The 16,489-nt window shown below is 45.2% G+C and overlaps 2 protein-coding genes across 6 annotated transcripts in view; one reads left to right on the top strand and one right to left on the bottom strand.

Annotated features, from left to right (window-relative positions):
• Positions 1 to 6,903, top strand: part of pde4cb (phosphodiesterase 4C, cAMP-specific b) — a 31,765-nt gene extending 24,862 nt beyond the window's left edge. For all 5 annotated transcript variants that reach the window (XM_088395180.1, XM_088395179.1, XM_088395184.1 and 2 more), the window contains 9 exons: positions 101 to 194; positions 1,817 to 1,989; positions 2,069 to 2,167; positions 2,274 to 2,438; positions 2,512 to 2,611; positions 2,680 to 2,834; positions 2,984 to 3,106; positions 3,238 to 3,420; positions 3,490 to 6,903. In XM_088395180.1, the coding sequence (XP_088251306.1) occupies positions 101 to 194; positions 1,817 to 1,989; positions 2,069 to 2,167; positions 2,274 to 2,438; positions 2,512 to 2,611; positions 2,680 to 2,834; positions 2,984 to 3,106; positions 3,238 to 3,420; positions 3,490 to 4,008 (1,611 nt within the window). In that variant the 3' untranslated portion in view covers positions 4,009 to 6,903. The remainder of the gene's footprint in view (positions 1 to 100; positions 195 to 1,816; positions 1,990 to 2,068; positions 2,168 to 2,273; positions 2,439 to 2,511; positions 2,612 to 2,679; positions 2,835 to 2,983; positions 3,107 to 3,237; positions 3,421 to 3,489) is intronic.
• LOC148388827 (gamma-interferon-inducible lysosomal thiol reductase-like) lies at positions 6,448 to 9,112 on the bottom strand. The gene is made up of 7 exons (XM_088395189.1): positions 8,877 to 9,112; positions 7,955 to 8,143; positions 7,814 to 7,885; positions 7,469 to 7,558; positions 7,236 to 7,388; positions 7,090 to 7,158; positions 6,448 to 7,021 (listed from the first exon to the last, which is right to left on the bottom strand). The coding sequence occupies exons 1-7, from the start codon at positions 9,003 to 9,005 to the stop codon at positions 6,962 to 6,964; spliced, it is 762 nt and encodes a 253-aa protein (XP_088251315.1). The 5' UTR covers positions 9,006 to 9,112; the 3' UTR covers positions 6,448 to 6,961.
• Between the last annotated feature and the right edge of the window lie 7,377 nt (positions 9,113 to 16,489).

Here is a 16,489-nt window from a genome sequence, read left to right as displayed (position 1 = left end):
TTGTGTTCAAATCTGTGAGGCAAATAATAGCAAAGGTCTCGCATCTTGGCACAAACTACTGGATTCTTTTTACAGATTTTTTTTTTTTGTGTCCATACAGTTTAAGAGGATGCTAAACCGAGAGCTGACTCAACTGTCAGAGACCAGTCGCTCAGGGAATCAGGTGTCGGAGTTCATTGCCAATACCTTCCTCGGTGAGTTTTCAAACAAAGCAGAAAGAAAATAACAACAAATGATAGCTATTGGTGTTCGATTAACATTGATTTGGAAAAAATGTTGGAATTTGAATCCATGTTAAGAAATATAAATTAATTAAAAAAATTATTTAAAAAAAAAAATGTTGCGGTACTGAGCAGAAGTGTTCTTATAAACATTTTGATATTCATTTCATAAACAAGTAAAAAAATAGGGCCCAAAATAATTCATCAACCAGTAATCAGCTGATTCAGCACTTTTTTTGAAATCAGAAAAAAAGATTTTTGCCACTTTTTTCTATTTAACGCACTACAAAATAACATGACGGTACACTCCTTGCTCACCAAAAATTAAAAAAATAAAACAAGTGTAGCAGCTTTTTCTCTTTTGTAAACAAATACAAAGTATTGTCTTGTTGTTATGGCGTGAAGGTACCTAAAAATATTTGAGAAACTTGTTCATTCCTTTTCTGGTTGCGTCAAACTCTTTGAGCGATATGAAATGTTTTAAATAATATTTCATTGGCTAGTCTTCACGAATGTGGGCATTAAGATTCTTCTACAATATTTTTCTCAATAATGTCTGATGGGCTCGTCTATTAAATTGACCTAAATAGAAGCAGATGTCGACATTTAAAATGCAAGGCTGTATTGGAACAGATGCGGCGTGGAATACACGCAGAGATTGTTTCTCTACGAGAGCCAGGGAGGAGAGGATGGCTTCTTAAGCGGACAGGGAGTACGAGGATTTTTTTTTTTTTCCTCCAGACAGCATTCCCGGACACATTGCGTGGCGTTGTCGTAGCAACAGGGTGCAATATTATTCGAGGGCATGTTTCATCAATAGAAGAATCAGTGGTGGCGGGAGGGAGGGAGGGAGAGAGGGTGGATGGCGCTTGAGCCCAATAAGGAGGTGACTGTCCTTCACGCGCTCTTTTAATATGGATGCCGCCGCCACGTCCAGCCTGGCTGGCTGCGCTCGGAGATGACCAGCATGGTTTCTGCTGCGAGAAAAAGAAGGCACCATGAGGGAGGTGAGTGGCGGGCGCCACACAGCGATGCTGCCAACACTCCGCTGACTGCATCCCAAAGGTGCCGTGTGTATTTTGAGGCTCACGTTTGGGCATTATTCCGAGAACCAGCAGGTCAATGCGCTTACGTGGATGGATTGTAAAGCTTGTTGCTCCCTTTTATGATTCCAAATTGGCGCAAAGAATATTTTGCTGGATATTAAAAAAAAAAACAACAACCTGATGAGTCACTTTGAACCAACATGTGCCTATGGGGACATCTTTGTGACAGCACCTCATGATACAGATAACAAGCTTTTATGGAGGACAGAATCAAAAGACAAACTTTATTTTATTTTTAATTTTATTTATTTATTTTTATTTTATTTTCATGCATTTTGTTGTTGAGGTTTAGGCCTTGGAGGTTTCGCGTCTTGAGTAAAAACCCCGAGGAAAAACACATTACTATTCAAAAATACTCTGTGACCCACCTCCTGTCGAGGACCAAGTGAAAGAAAATGAGAATTTACTTTTGCATAGTTTCAGAAAATATAGACACAGTGGCAATTACAAACTAGTTTTGTTCTAAAATGGATGCTGTTCTCGTTGCAGAAAAACAACATGATGTGGAGATTCTGTCTCCCCCGCCTAAGGAGAAGGAGAAGAAGAAGAGGCCCATGTCACAGATCATTGGTGTGAAAAAGGTCACGCAGAGCCCCAGCCTTGTATCCACCTGCATCCCTCGTTTTGGAGTCACCACTCCACAGGAGAACCTGCTGGCCAGCGTGCGTCTACATACAAAAAAAAAAAAACATACACAAATACCACGACATGCATTATACTTGTCATGTTTGACTTCCTCAGGAGATTGAGGACCTTAACCGTTGGGGTCTGGATGTATTCAAGATAGCAGAACACTCTGGAAACCGCCCTTTGACGGTCATCATGTTCTCCATCTTCCAGGTAGGGACATCTTTTCTCCAAATACAACTATTTTATTTATTTTTTTCTTAATGAAGCTGCATCTACATCCAGTAGACCTTCCCTCCCTCTCTTTGTATCCTACCAGGAGCGAGATCTGCTCAAAACATTCCGGATCCCAATGAACACATTCATCACCTTCATGATGACCTTAGAGGACCATTACCGTGCCGACGTAGCTTATCACAACAACATCCACGCGGCTGACGTTGTGCAATCCACACACGTGCTTCTATCTACACCGGCTCTGGAGGTGAACTCTTCAGTCATTTGGAATCCAAAAACTCCTGAGTCCGCCCTTTCTAATACCGTGTGTTTCTTTGCAGGCTGTTTTCACAGATTTAGAAGTCATGGCCGTTTTGTTCGCCAGTGCCATTCACGACGTTGACCACCCCGGCGTCACAAACCAGTTCCTAATAAACACAAGTAGGTCTTCTGCTCTTTGGGAGGTCTCACACCAGCCGTAACTTAATGAAAAACCATCTCCTTTACAGGTTCCGAGTTGGCGTTGATGTACAACGATGCCTCGGTGCTGGAGAACCATCACCTCGCTGTGGGCTTCAAACTGCTCCAAGGGGACAACTGCGACATCTTCCAGAACCTCAGCAAGAAACAACGAGATTCACTCCGCAAGATGGTGATCGACATGGTGAGGCTTCCATTTCATAACTAGGTTTCAAGCTAGGGTTAGGCTTTCAAAGTAGAGTTCAAAGTTAGGGTTAGGGTTTCAAACTAGGCTCAGGGTTTCAAACTAGTTCCAAGTTGAATGTATTTACAATGAACTGATTTTGTCACTAGGTGCTAGCCACAGATATGTCCAAACATATGAACTTCTTGGCGGACATGAAAACAATGGTGGAGACTAAGAAAGTGACCAGCTTGGGAGTTCTGCTGCTTGACAACTATTCAGATCGAATCCAGGTTAGAGCGCCTCCTGTTGACACAAAACACGAAAAGACTATTGAAATGACTCCTTTTGACAGCCCTGATTGGTTTAAATTTAAAACTCAGTGTCTTACTAACCACATTTGGAATGTGTTTCCTCCACCCAGGTTCTTCAGAACATGGTCCATTGTGCCGATCTGAGCAACCCAACCAAGCCCCTCGAGCTTTACCGTCAGTGGACCGACCGCATCATGGTGGAATTCTTCACGCAGGGAGACAGGGAACGTGATAAGGGCATGGAGATCAGTCCCATGTGTGACAAACACAATGCCTCCATTGAAAAGAGCCAGGTAACACTTCAAAGCACCACTTCAAATGTTTCTTGATAGACCCCCGCCCCAAACTTGTCTCTTCTCTAGGTGGGCTTCATCGACTACATCGTTCACCCTCTGTGGGAGACGTGGGCCGACTTGGTGCACCCTGATGCTCAGGACATCCTGGACACTCTGGAGGACAACAGAGAGTGGTACCAGAGCATGATCCCACGCAGCCCCTCACCTTCTAGTCCCAACGAGTCTCACGCTGAGCTCAGATCAGGAGGTAGCCTGGGAGGGCCCCCTTCGACGGGGGTCAGCGGGGACAAGTTCCAGTTCGAACTGACACTGGAGGAGGAAGAGGAGGATGAGGAGTTGGAGTCGGACCTAGAGAGTCCACTCGAGGATGAGCCACAGTTGGGGACGGAGCAGCACCAGGACTCGTCCTCCCCTTCCACGTCCCCGGACCCGCGCAGTAGGTACCGGCCTCCTTCGCCTCATTTGTCACGGCCCACCAGTCTGACGTTGCAGAGCCCCCACCCTCACAGGACCACGAACCCGACCGGCCAGGAGGGATATAACAGTAAAGACGACAGTGCCCCCTGGCTGCATGAAGGCACATAACACCCAGCACAACCTGCCCTCCTGAAAAGACAGTCGCGGGCGGGGCAGGCGGGCCGGCGGGACCTTACTTACCAAGGAAGTCTGTAAGATCACCACAGTCCCTTTACACTGGAGACAGCCTCTCTGTAGACAGAGGGATGATAGCCCTCTTTTTAATTTCATATTTATATATCGGCCTGTCTTTGGGTGCCTCCTAAGTCTTGATTGTTTTCCTCCCTGGTTGGGGAACGCCACTTGCACCGGAAAAACGAGTGACTCTCTCCCATGAGAAAAAGGTAAAAGAAACGTCTTCCTCTAAAACTTTTTGGACGTGAGCAAATGAGTTGCAGTGTTATGATCACAGGGTCTTGGAAATTATTTTGCACCATTCGCCAATATTCAATTCAGAATCTTATTCTATTTGGAAGTTGATATTTGAACTGTTGAGAAGCAGCGAGAAAACTGATGGACCTAAACCTCAGGGTATGAAGAGAAACACAAATGGAATGTAGCATGCATGTTGTGCATACAAACTCTGGTCCTCGAGGGTCACTATCTTGCCAATTCAAATAATAATCCGAATCATTCTCATCAGGCTCCTGCAGAGCATGCTGATGAGCTGATCATTTGAATCACCTGTGTTTTTGGGGGGGGTATCTAAAACATGCATGGTAGCGGCCCTCGAGGACACCTGTGTGCCCTAAAATCATTCCCTGTTTGAATTTACCTCTTAACCATGTGACTGGAATTTGTCTGATCCCAGTTGAATCCCTTTAAATTAGGCACCTAGAGCAATCAAATGGATGAGTGTATGTGTGTGAAAAAAAAAAAATATATATATATATTGCTATATATATATTAGGAAACCATCTTGTAGCACATCAGATTGAGCACTGAAGACACCACCTGTAGTCTCATTGTTATCCTTTTAAAAAAAAAAAAAAGTTGATTAATTTATATATCAGCCTTTATATAAACGTGATGATTAATTTTCCATTCGGTGGTCATGTTTTCCCTCATCTTGTTTTGATTTGATCAGGGTGCCTCTAGTTGGCAGTAGCACTTTAGCATTTTTTCTCGCTCAAGCTCTTGGAATGTGTTAGAAAGGGCTTCAATGTAGGTCTGCACATTTTATTGATTTGGAATTTCATCAATTATGATTGTATGAACAGTGAGGTAATGTTAATGGTTTTGCTTTTGTCATCTAATTGCATGAGAAGACCAAAAACGCAAGGCTGCATTTCAATGTTTTGACACCTACCATTGCCTTTTAAATCATTTCAAAGTGCTGCAAATACATATACAGCCCGAATGTCTACTTTAAAAGTGACTTATCATAATGCTCCTGTTTTTTTTGAAGAAAATGAATGATTTTCTTTGTAAATTCAAAAGCATCAAGTTGCGTAAAGATTTTATCAGACGGTAGTGTATCTTTTTATACTTTTGCAGTATGTTCAGGCATACTAATGATTTTTGCAAGTTCAGAAATTGCACAAAAAATAATGCAGCAAAATTTGGGATTCACTAACATTGAGTCACTGCCCAAAACATTTGGCATTCAGTGACAGACCTTTTTTTTAATTTTTTTTAAATAATACACGGTGTGTTCTAGCCTTCACATCTTAACCCATCAAACCACAGTGCCTGCTTGTCAATGAAACATCAAGTCACCTCAATTGTTTATTATTTGTTTTAATATTGTTTTAGTGGGCACTACACATGAATATACTGTTGACTCTTTAAGATTTGCAAGCATAATTATTGAACAGAATAAGCCCATCACTTTATTTCCATTTTGCGAAAAAAAAAAGGCAGGAGCAGTTCAAATAACAAACCTCAAAATAATGAAAAAAAAAAACAGAAAACATTGTTTGGAAGTTAACCGCTTGACTGTAATAATGCTGTTCATGTTAAAAAAAAAAATACAGAAAGATATTTCAAACACCTGCCAGCCTATAATGCTAGCTTTTTACATGAAAGATTTTAAATAGATGATTTTATCAACACCATTGACTTATAGTGATCGTTTTTACCACAAATAACAATTTAAAATGATTCATTTTGGCACAACTTAGCAGTGCTCTGCTTTTCTAATATCTGATATCCGAGACGTGACAATGTGTAGTTTGAAGACTTTTTGTGTCTCGTGTGTGTGTGTGTGTCCATTCTGTAGATGAATAATTGTTGCCAACAGAGATTGGAAGTGAACCAGCACTACACACATTTTATTGCACTTCCTGGTCAGGCAGTAGTAGGAAACACTAGTCAAAAAGTATTTCATGACCACAGAAAGCGTCATTGATTTTTTTTTTTTTACTGATCATGTGACTTTTTTTTTTTTTTTTACTGATCATGTGACTTAGGATGTTGGGCCACGGATGTTAAAGGACCAACGTGCTGTTTTTGCCTCACTGAAACCAAAGCGAACCACAGGATGTTGTAAATAGAAAGGCCAGTCACCAGAATTCATTAGTTTAATTAGAAAATAAAAATACAGCAATCGTAAAAGGTTGGCGAGTTAAACTCAGCACTATGGTTCTTTATATTCAAACACTAGTGCCAGAAAGTATTAAATGTGTATTATTGCTCACTTCTTGTGTTGAGCTCACATTGCCATCATGTTAGTAATGTTGCTCAGCCTCATATCATGCAACTTTCTTGAATACTATTTATTATTCATACGTGTCTGTTGGTGTGTATGTGTGTGTGTGTGAGGGGGGGGGAGTACTGTAAAAAGAAAAAAAGGGGAAGAACAGTTAATTGTATGTCATGTTGTAATCATATGTTAAGCCTCAAGATCAAAATACAAAAATGTATACAGCTGATCTGCCACTCCGACATTTTGGAAAGAAAACCAAATGATTTTTCTGGATTTGAGGGTGTTCTGCAAATGCCAATAAAGTACAAGGAAATTCATTTTTTTTCATTGGCTCAGTCTCGCAATGTATTTGTTAGTATGTTGCTTCAGACGTCCTCAGCAGAAACCTCTGTCGAGTCTCACCGGGGCTCCGTTGCAGGCTGGAGGCTTAACTCCCTGAAATCATACACAAAATCAATGTGCTGAAATAACGTTAAAAAAAAAATAATGCATCAATATCTCACCGTATACAGTTGGCAAACCAAATGGAAGAGCGAAGACATGGCCTTGTCTTCATACGCCTGTGTGTATTCCTGCCAAATATTTGTATCCATTTTGAGTATTTCTTGACATCCTTCACAATCTTTGGACGTGTGTTTGTGTCTCTTACCCCATTGAAGGTGACCCAGGGGACGTGCGTGTGAGGAGGGCTGAGCGCTCTGGTCATGACCGCGTTGGTGTGCATCAGTCGACGGCCCAGACTTCCCTTAACGCAGGAATCGACGCTAACCCAGGAGACGGCGGGGGCGTGCATCTCAAGACACTGCGACGCACGCAGAAGAAAGCCTGAAAGGTCATTCAAGTCACACTTCTGTTTTTGAATCCCACAAAGAAAGCAGTCACCGGCCAAGCTGCGCTGACAACATCGGCGGCAGATTCCATGCAGTAGATGGTCTGAAAAGCAGTGGGGCCACTCAAATGGAGAATGCAGGCCTGAGGGGAGGAGTAAAAGGTGAATTCAAATCAATTATTCAAATTATATCACATTTTAAAAAATGCATTTAAAAATGATTTATTAATAATTTAATACAAAATGATCATGACAAATCATTTGTCACAAACTAAGTGGTTAACTGCTGTGAATATTTTATTTATTTCTTCAGATATTTTTATTATGTTAAATAACAAGTTGGTTATGATTAAATACATTTATAACTTACAATTTAAATGGATTAAACCATCCCATACCTCAATCACGTTTCCATGACATTCTGGCTCCCCATGCTGGCAGGTGAAGGTAGTATTTCCCAACACCAGCTCCTGCAAGAAAAATTCTGAAGTGAAATGAATGAAATGATTTCCTTGTCACCAGGAAACAGACTGGCGCACCTTAGCGTTGCCATACGGTACCAGCGTGACCTTCATGATGTCCTGCAGCATGGACCAAGTAGGGAAGAGCTGCTGACTGATGAACACTCTGCAGGCTGGACAGAGACTCTCGTAGTAAAGCGTGACAGACACAGGAAGAGCTGGCTCCTTGGGACGTATGGCACTTAGTTCCATACACTGCTTCTGCACCTACAGTATTACAGAAGGACACCACAAACAGGTTTTTATCACGAGTCATTGAATTAGATCTGATCAGAGCCAATTAGGCAAGCCAAAGACACTAACGAATAACTTGGCGTTTTCAATTTACATCAAATGTTTTCGGTATGTGTTAGGAAACTGGAATACCATGGATGAAATCCACACAAGTGTGGGGGAGAACTTACGCAAATTACACATGAGAAGGCTCGAGAGTTACATTTTGTGTGGAATTTTGTGCCAACCACCACAGACAAAAACATTCAGGTTGAAGTCTCGTTTTTTTAACCAGAACAGCCCATCGAGTCACATGCAGAAGTAATTCAGGCCTAAAATATCTGAGGCATGACTCTCATTTTACAGATTAGCAACCCTTGGATAATTTTCACCCACCCTCCCCAGCCAGAAATTTTGAGATGATCTGACCCAACTTTGGGCGTTTTACCCCACCCCCTAAAAAAGTTGTTAAAAAATAAATAAAATTGAAAAAAAAAGGAAAGACATGCAGGATAAACATTGTACCTGAAAAAAATGTTTTAAAAAAGTTAATTAAAAGGAAAAAAGGAAAGACATGCAGGATAAACATTGTAAAATGCTACTTGAAGTCAGTCAGAAATTCTACTTGGATATTTGCCACCACTTCAAGATCCACTCTTAACAAGTCAACCCTCAAAAATTACAATGAATAAAAAGTGTCTGTCTGTATTTTAATTGCCACACTCACCTTGCATTCAACAGCAATCTCCAAGGAGCGACACCACTGAGACGGAGGATAGCGACAAGATGGTTTAGGATGAGATGAAGCTGCGCTCCAAACATGGCAGAGGATGACCACAAGACCTGCAAGCTTCATGTCTGCAGATCAAAAAGAGAAAACAAGACAGAAAGATGGAGGAGAAAGTGGACGGAGTACGCTCCACACCGAGGAGGACAGACCAAACAAACCCAACTAACAACTGACTCGTGTTGGCTCGTGAGTGAACGATGGGTTCAAAAGAACGAATCTTTTCAGTGAACGAGAGTGAACGAATCGTTCTTTTTTCAGTTCATATGACTTCAACCAGTAGGTGTCGGTAATGCCCATTGAAGCCGGTGCCACCTCGCTGTAAAACAAAACGAAGAAGAAAATGGCGTCACTTCCCGCTCACCAACGAACGAATCTGTGAGTAAGTGATTTGCATTTCCAGTTCATCGCGAGAATGGATCATTGAGGAAACGTTCACATTGGATTGCTGGTTTGAATTTTACTTCTAATATTATTATTTTTAATAAGCATTTATGTTAGAACTTGTCTGGTGTTTTATTCCTTGTCCTAATGATCGTGAGGAGCAAGGGGGCCCCATTTCTTCCCCTTACACTGAGTGCCAAGCAGGGAAGAAATGGGTACCATTTTTATAGTCTCCGGTATGACCCGGCCGTGGGTTGAACCCACGACCTCCCAATCTCAGGGCGGGCACTCTCCTCTCAGGCCACTGAGCTGGTAAACACTCAGCATAGTCTAGTGGTATAACACTGAGTAGTTTTTAAAAAAACATGCTTATATACGCCTATTGTTATCCAATATATCTACTGCAATTTCACATTGGATTGCTGGTTTGAAATTTACTTTTAATATTATTTTTAATAAACATTTATGTTAAAACATGTCTGGTGTTTTATTCCTTGTTTCTTTATTCGCCAATTAAAACATAAAAGTCAGACATTTGGTGCTTTATATGACAATATGTGTAGGTACACTGCACGAGGTTAAAAAAAATAATAAAAAAAAGAAGAAATAAATAAAGGGTTAGTAAAATATCCCATAATTAACTGCCTAAATAATTGTGAAATTAAAACTATTCTACTTGTTAATACCGACGTGCAAAATGGGAGAAAGAAAAAAAAAATTCTAAACGGAGATTGCAATGACCTCATTTTCACATGTTACTTGCCCACGTTTTACATAGTGTAGTGGTTAGTACTCTGGGCTCTCACCCCAACAACCCCGGTTCGAATCTCAGGGGGACCTACAATTTTTTATCATAAAAAATTTACAACACAGTTGCTCGTGTGCTACCCCATATAACCATACACCTCGCTAAAGCTAGGGTTCAGATTAAGCTTCAGTTAGGATTGGTGTTAGAGATAGGGTGAGGTTTAGACCTAGGTTTAGGGTTAAAGCTAAGGTTAGAGGGTAAGGGTTAGGGTTAGAGCTAGTGTTAGAGTTAGGGTTAGCGCAAACCCTAACCCTAGCTCTAACCCTAGCTCTAACCTAACCCTAGCTCTAGCTCCAACGCTAGGGTTAGGGTCAGGGTTAGAGCTAGGGCTAGGGTTAGAGCTAGTGTTAGAGCTAGGGTTAGGGTTTGCGCCAACCCTAACCCTAGCTCTAACCCTAACCCTAGCTCTAGCTCCAACGTTAGGGTTAGGGTCAGGGTTAGAGCTAGGGTTAGAGTTAGGGCTAGGGCTAGAGCTAGAGCTAGGGTTAGAGCTAGGGTTAGAGTTAGAGCTAGAGCTAGGGTTAGGGTTAGGGTTTGCGCTAACCCTAACTCTAGCTCCAACCCTAGGGTTAGAGTTAGAGCTAGGGTTAGGGCTAGAGCTAGGGTTAGGTTTACAGCTAGTGTTAGAGCTAGGGTTAGCGCAAACCCTAACCCTAGCTCTAACCCTAGCTCTAACCTAACCCTAGCTCTAGCTCCAACGCTAGGGTTAGGGTCAGGGTTAGAGCTAGGGCTAGGGTTAGGGTTAGAGCTAGTGTAAGAGCTAGGGTTAGCGCAAACCCTAACCCTAACCCTAGCTCTAACCCTAGCTCTAGCTCCAACGTTAGGGTTAGGGTCAGGGTTAGAGCTAGGGTTAGAGTTAGGGCTAGAGCTAGGGTTAGGGTTAGAGCTAGGGTTAGAGTTAGAGCTAGAGCTAGGGTTAGGGTTTACGCTAGCCCTAACTCTAGCTCCAACCCTAGGGTTAGGGTTAGAGTTAGAGCTAGGGTTAGGGCTAGGGTTAGGTTTAGAGCTAGTGTTAGAGCTAGGGTTAGCGCAAACCCTAACCCTAGCTCTAACCCTAGCTCTAACCTAACCCTAGCTCCAACGCTAGGGTTAGGGTCAGGGTTAGAGCTAGGGCTAGGGTTAGGGTTAGAGCTAGGGTTAGGGTTAGCGCAAACCCTAACCCTAGCTCTAACCCTAGCTCTAACCTAACCCTAGCTCTAGCTCCAACGCTAGGGTTAGGGTCAGGGTTAGAGCTAGGGCTAGGGTTAGGGCTAGTGTTAGAGCTAGGGTTAGGGTTAGCGCAAACCCTGACCCTAACCCTAGCTCTAACCCCAGCTCTAACCCTAACCCTAGCTCTAGCTCCAACGTTAGGGTCAGGGTTAGAGCTAGGGTTAGAGTTAGGGCTAGAGCTAGAGCTAGGGTTATGGTTAGAGCTAGGGTTAGAGCTAGAGCTAGGGTTAGGGCTAGAGCTAGAGCTAGGGTTAGGTTAGAGCTAGGGTTAGAGCTAGGGTTAGGGTTTGCCCTAACCCTAACGTTGGAGCTAGGGTTAGGGTTAGCGTTGGGGCTAGGGTTAGAGCTAGTGTTAGAGCTAGGGTTAGGGTTACCGCAAACCCTAACCCTAACCCTAGCTCTAACCTAACCCTAGCTCTAGCTCCAACGCTAGGGTTAGGGTCAGGGTTAGAGCTAGGGTTAGGTTAGAGCTAGGGTTAGGGTTAGGGTTTGCACTAACCCTAACCCTAACCCTAACCCTGACCCTAACCCTAGCGTTGGAGCTAGAGCTAGGGTTAGGGTTAGAGCTAGTGTTAGAGCTAGGGTTAGGGTTAGCGCAAACCCTAACCCTAACCCTAGCTCTAACCCTAGCTCTAACCCTAACCCTAGCTCCAACCCTAGGGTTAGGGTTAGAGCTAGAGCTAGGGTTAGGGCTAGTGTTAGAGCTAGGGTTAGGGTTAGCGCAAACCCTAACCCTAACCCTAGCTCTAACCTAACCCTAGCTCTAGCTCCAACGCTAGGGTTAGGGTCAGGGTTAGAGCTAGGGTTAGGTTAGAGCTAGGGTTAGGGTTAGGGTTTGCGCTAACCCTAACCCTAGCTCTAACCCTAGCTCTAACCCTAGCTCTAGCTCCAACGCTAGGGTCAGGGTTAGAGCTCGGGCTAGGGTTAGGGCTAGTGTTAGAGCTAGGGTTAGGGTTAGCGCAAACCCTAACCCTAACCCTAGCTCTAACCTAACCCTAGCTCTAGCTCCAACGCTAGGGTTAGGGTCAGGGTTAGAGCTAGGGTTAGGTTAGAGCTAGGGTTAGGGTTAGGGTTTGCGCTAACCCTAACCCTAACCCTAACCCTGACCCTAACCCTAGCGTTGGAGCTAGAGCTAGGGTTAGGGTTAGAGCTAGTGTTAGAGCTAGGGTTAGGGTTAGCGCAAACCCTAACCCTAACCCTAGCTCTAACCCTAGCTCTAACCCTAACCCTAGCTCCAACCCTAGGGTTAGGGTTAGAGCTAGAGCTAGGGTTAGGGCTAGTGTTAGAGCTAGGGTTAGGGTTAGCGCAAACCCTAACCCTAACCCTAGCTCTAACCTAACCCTAGCTCTAGCTCCAACGCTAGGGTTAGGGTCAGGGTTAGAGCTAGGGTTAGGTTAGAGCTAGGGTTAGGGTTAGGGTTTGCGCTAACCCTAACCCTAGCTCTAACCCTAGCTCTAGCTCCAACGCTAGGGTCAGGGTTAGAGCTAGGGCTAGGGTTAGGGCTAGTGTTAGAGCTAGGGTTAGGGTTAGCGCAAACCCTAACCCTAACCCTAGCTCTAACCTAACCCTAGCTCTAGCTCCAACGCTAGGGTTAGGGTCAGGGTTAGAGCTAGGGTTAGGTTAGAGCTAGGGTTAGGGTTAGGGTTTGTGCAAACCCTAACCCTAACCCTGACCCTAACCCTAGCGTTGGAGCTAGAGCTAGGGTTAGGGTTAGAGCTAGTGTTAGAGCTAGGGTTAGGGTTAGCGCAAACCCTAACCCTAACCCTAGCTCTAACCCTAGCTCTAACCCTAACCCTAGCTCCAACCCTAGGGTTAGGGTTAGAGCTAGAGCTAGGGTTAGGGCTAGTGTTAGAGCTAGGGTTAGGGTTAGCGCAAACCCTAACCCTAACCCTAGCTCTAACCTAACCCTAGCTCTAGCTCCAACGCTAGGGTTAGGGTAAGGGTTAGAGCTAGGGTTAGGTTAGAGCTAGGGTTAGGGTTAGGGTTTGCGCTAACCCTAACCCTAGCTCTAACCCTAGCTCTAACCCTAGCTCTAGCTCCAACGCTAGGGTCAGGGTTAGAGCTAGGGCTAGGGTTAGGGCTAGGGTTAGAGCTAGGGTTAGGGTTAGCGCAAACCCTAACCCTAACCCTAACCCTAGCTCTAACCTAACCCTAGCTCTAGCTCCAACGCTAGGCTTAGGGTCAGGGTTAGAGCTAGGGTTAGGTTAGAGCTAGGGTTAGGGTTAGGGTTTGCGCAAACCCTAACCCTAACCCTACCCCTAACCCTGACCCTAACCCTAGCGTTGGAGCTAGAGCTAGGGTTAGAGCTAGTGTTAGAGCTAGGGTTAGGGTTAGCGCAAACCCTAACCCTAACCCTAGCTCTAACCCTAGCTCTAACCCTAACCCTAGCTCCAACCCTAGGGTTAGGGTTAGAGCTAGAGCTAGGGTTAGGGCTAGTGTTAGAGCTAGGGTTAGGGTTAGCGCAAACCCTAACCCTAACCCTAGCTCTAACCTAACCCTAGCTCTAGCTCCAACGCTAGGGTTAGGGTCAGGGTTAGAGCTAGGGTTAGGTTAGAGCTAGGGTTAGGGTTAGGGTTTGCGCTAACCCTAACCCTAGCTCTAACCCTAGCTCTAACCCTAGCTCTAGCTCCAACGCTAGGGTCAGGGTTAGAGCTAGGGCTAGGGCTAGTGTTAGAGCTAGGGTTAGGGTTAGCGTAAACCCTAACCCTAACCCTAGCTCTAACCTAACCCTAGCTCTAGCTCCAACGCTAGGGTTAGGGTCAGGGTTAGAGCTAGGGTTAGGTTAGAGCTAGGGTTAGGGTTAGGGTTTGCGCAAACCCTAACCCTAACCCTAACCCTAACCCTGACCCTAACCCTAGCGTTGGAGCTAGAGCTAGGGTTAGGGTTAGAGCTAGTGTTAGAGCTAGGGTTAGGGTTAGCGCAAACCCTAACCCTAACCCTAGCTCTAACCCTAGCTCTAACCCTAACCCTAGCTCCAACCCTAGGGTTAGGGTTAGAGCTAGAGCTAGGGTTAGGGCTAGTGTTAGAGCTAGGGTTAGGGTTAGCGCAAACCCTAACCCTAACCCTAGCTCTAACCTAACCCTAGCTCTAGCTCCAACGCTAGGGTTAGGGTCAGGGTTAGAGCTAGGGTTAGGTTAGAGCTAGGGTTAGGGTTAGGGTTTGCGCTAACCCTAACCCTAGCTCTAACCCTAGCTCTAACCCTAGCTCTAGCTCCAACGCTAGGGTCAGGGTTAGAGCTAGGGCTAGGGTTAGGGCTAGTGTTAGAGCTAGGGTTAGGGTTAGCGCAAACCCTAACCCTAACCCTAGCTCTAACCTAACCCTAGCTCTAGCTCCAACGCTAGGGTTAGGGTCAGGGTTAGAGCTAGGGTTAGGTTAGAGCTAGGGTTAGGGTTAGGGTTTGCGCAAACCCTAACCCTAACCCTAACCCTGACCCTAACCCTAGCGTTGGAGCTAGAGCTAGAGCTAGGGTTAGGGCTAGTGTTAGAGCTAGGGTTAGGGTTAGCGCAAACCCTAACCCTAACCCTAGCTCTAACCTAACCCTAGCTCTAGCTCCAACGCTAGGGTTAGGGTTAGGGTTTGCGCTAACCCTAGCTCTAACACTAGCTCTAGCCCTAACCCTAACCCTAACCCTAGCTCTAGCTCCAACGCTAGGGTCAGGGTTAGAGCTAGGGCTAGGGCTAGTGTTAGAGCTAGGGTTAGGGTTAGCGCAAACCCTAACCCTAACCCTAGCTCTAACCTAACCCTAGCTCTAGCTCCAACGCTAGGGTTAGGGTCAGGGTTAGAGCTAGGGTTAGGTTAGAGCTAGGGTTAGGGTTAGGGTTTGCGCAAACCCTAACCCTAACCCTAACCCTGACCCTAACCCTAGCGTTGGAGCTAGAGCTAGGGTTAGGGTTAGAGCTAGTGTTAGAGCTAGGGTTAGGGTTAGCGCAAACCCTAACCCTAACCCTAGCTCTAACCTAACCCTAGCTCTAGCTCCAACGCTAGGGTTAGGGTCAGGGTTAGAGCTAGGGTTAGGTTAGAGCTAGGGTTAGGGTTAGGGTTTGCGCTAACCCTAACCCTAGCTCTAACCCTAGCTCTAACCCGAGCTAGAGCTAGGGTTAGGGTTAGGGTTAGAGCTAGAGCTAGGGTTAGGGCTAGTGTTAGAGCTAGGGTTAGGGTTAGCGCAAACCCTAACCCTAACCCTAGCTCTAACCTAACCCTAGCTCTAGCTCCAACGCTAGGGTTAGGGTCAGGGTTAGAGCTAGGGTTAGGTTAGAGCTAGGGTTAGGGTTAGGGTTTGCGCTAACCCTAACCCTAGCTCTAACCCTAGCTCTAACCCTAGCTCTAGCTCCAACGCTAGGGTCAGGGTTAGAGCTAGGGCTAGGGTTAGGGCTAGTGTTAGAGCTAGGGTTAGGGTTAGCGCAAACCCTAACCCTAACCCTAGCTCTAACCTAACCCTAGCTCTAGCTCCAACGCTAGGGTTAGGGTCAGGGTTAGAGCTAGGGTTAGGTTAGAGCTAGGGTTAGGGTTAGGGTTTGCGCAAACCCTAACCCTAACCCTAACCCTAACCCTGACCCTAACCCTAGCGTTGGAGCTAGAGCTAGGGTTAGGGTTAGAGCTAGTGTTAGAGCTAGGGTTAGGGTTAGCGCAAGCCCTAACCCTAGCTCTAGCTCTAACCCTAACCCTAGGGTTGGAGCTAGAGTTAGGGTTAGCGCAAACCCTAACCCTAACCCTAGCTCTAGCTCTAACTGTAACCCTAGCTCTAACCCTAACCCTAGCTCTAGCTCCAACGCTAGGGTTAGGGTCAGGGTTAGAGCTAGGGCTAGGGTTAGGGCTAGAGCTAGTGTTAGAGCTAGGGTTAGCGCAAACCCTAACCCTAACCCTAGCGTTGGAGCTAGAGCTAGGGTTAGGTTAGAGCTAGGGTTAGGGTTAGGGTTTGCGCTAACCCTAACCCTAGCTCTAACACTAGCCCTAACCCTAGCTCTAGCTCTAACCCTAACCCTAGGGTTGGAGCTAGAGCTAGGGTTAGCGCAAACCCTAACCCTAACCCTAGCTCTAACACTAGCTCTAACCCTAACCCTAGCCCTAGCTCTAACCCTGACCCTAACCCTAGAGTTGGAGCTAGAGCTAGGGTTAGGGTTAGGGTTTGCGCTAACCCTAGCTCTAGCTCTAA

The sequence above is a fragment of the Syngnathus floridae genome, chromosome 13 (genome assembly GCF_059516105.1).
Source record: "Syngnathus floridae isolate MCC-2025c chromosome 13, RoL_Sflo_1.0, whole genome shotgun sequence".
NCBI lineage: Eukaryota > Metazoa > Chordata > Actinopteri > Syngnathiformes > Syngnathidae > Syngnathus > Syngnathus floridae.
The sequence above is the reverse complement of the archived record's forward strand: the minus strand, read 5'-3'. Positions and strand labels throughout refer to the sequence as shown.

Bases quoted from the DNA above. Each gene is read 5' to 3' on its own strand.
- LOC148388827 (XM_088395189.1), bottom strand. From the start codon at position 9,005: ATGAAGCTTGCAGGTCTTGTGGTCATCCTCTGCCATGTTTGGAGCGCA. The intron at 8,144-8,876 runs GTGAGTGTGGCA...GTAATACTGTAG, and splicing joins AGATTGCTGTTGAATGCAAG to GTGCAGAAGCAGTGTATGGA. The intron at 7,159-7,235 runs GTAAGAGACACA...AATATTTGGCAG, and splicing joins CCTGGGTCACCTTCAATGGG to GAATACACACAGGCGTATGA.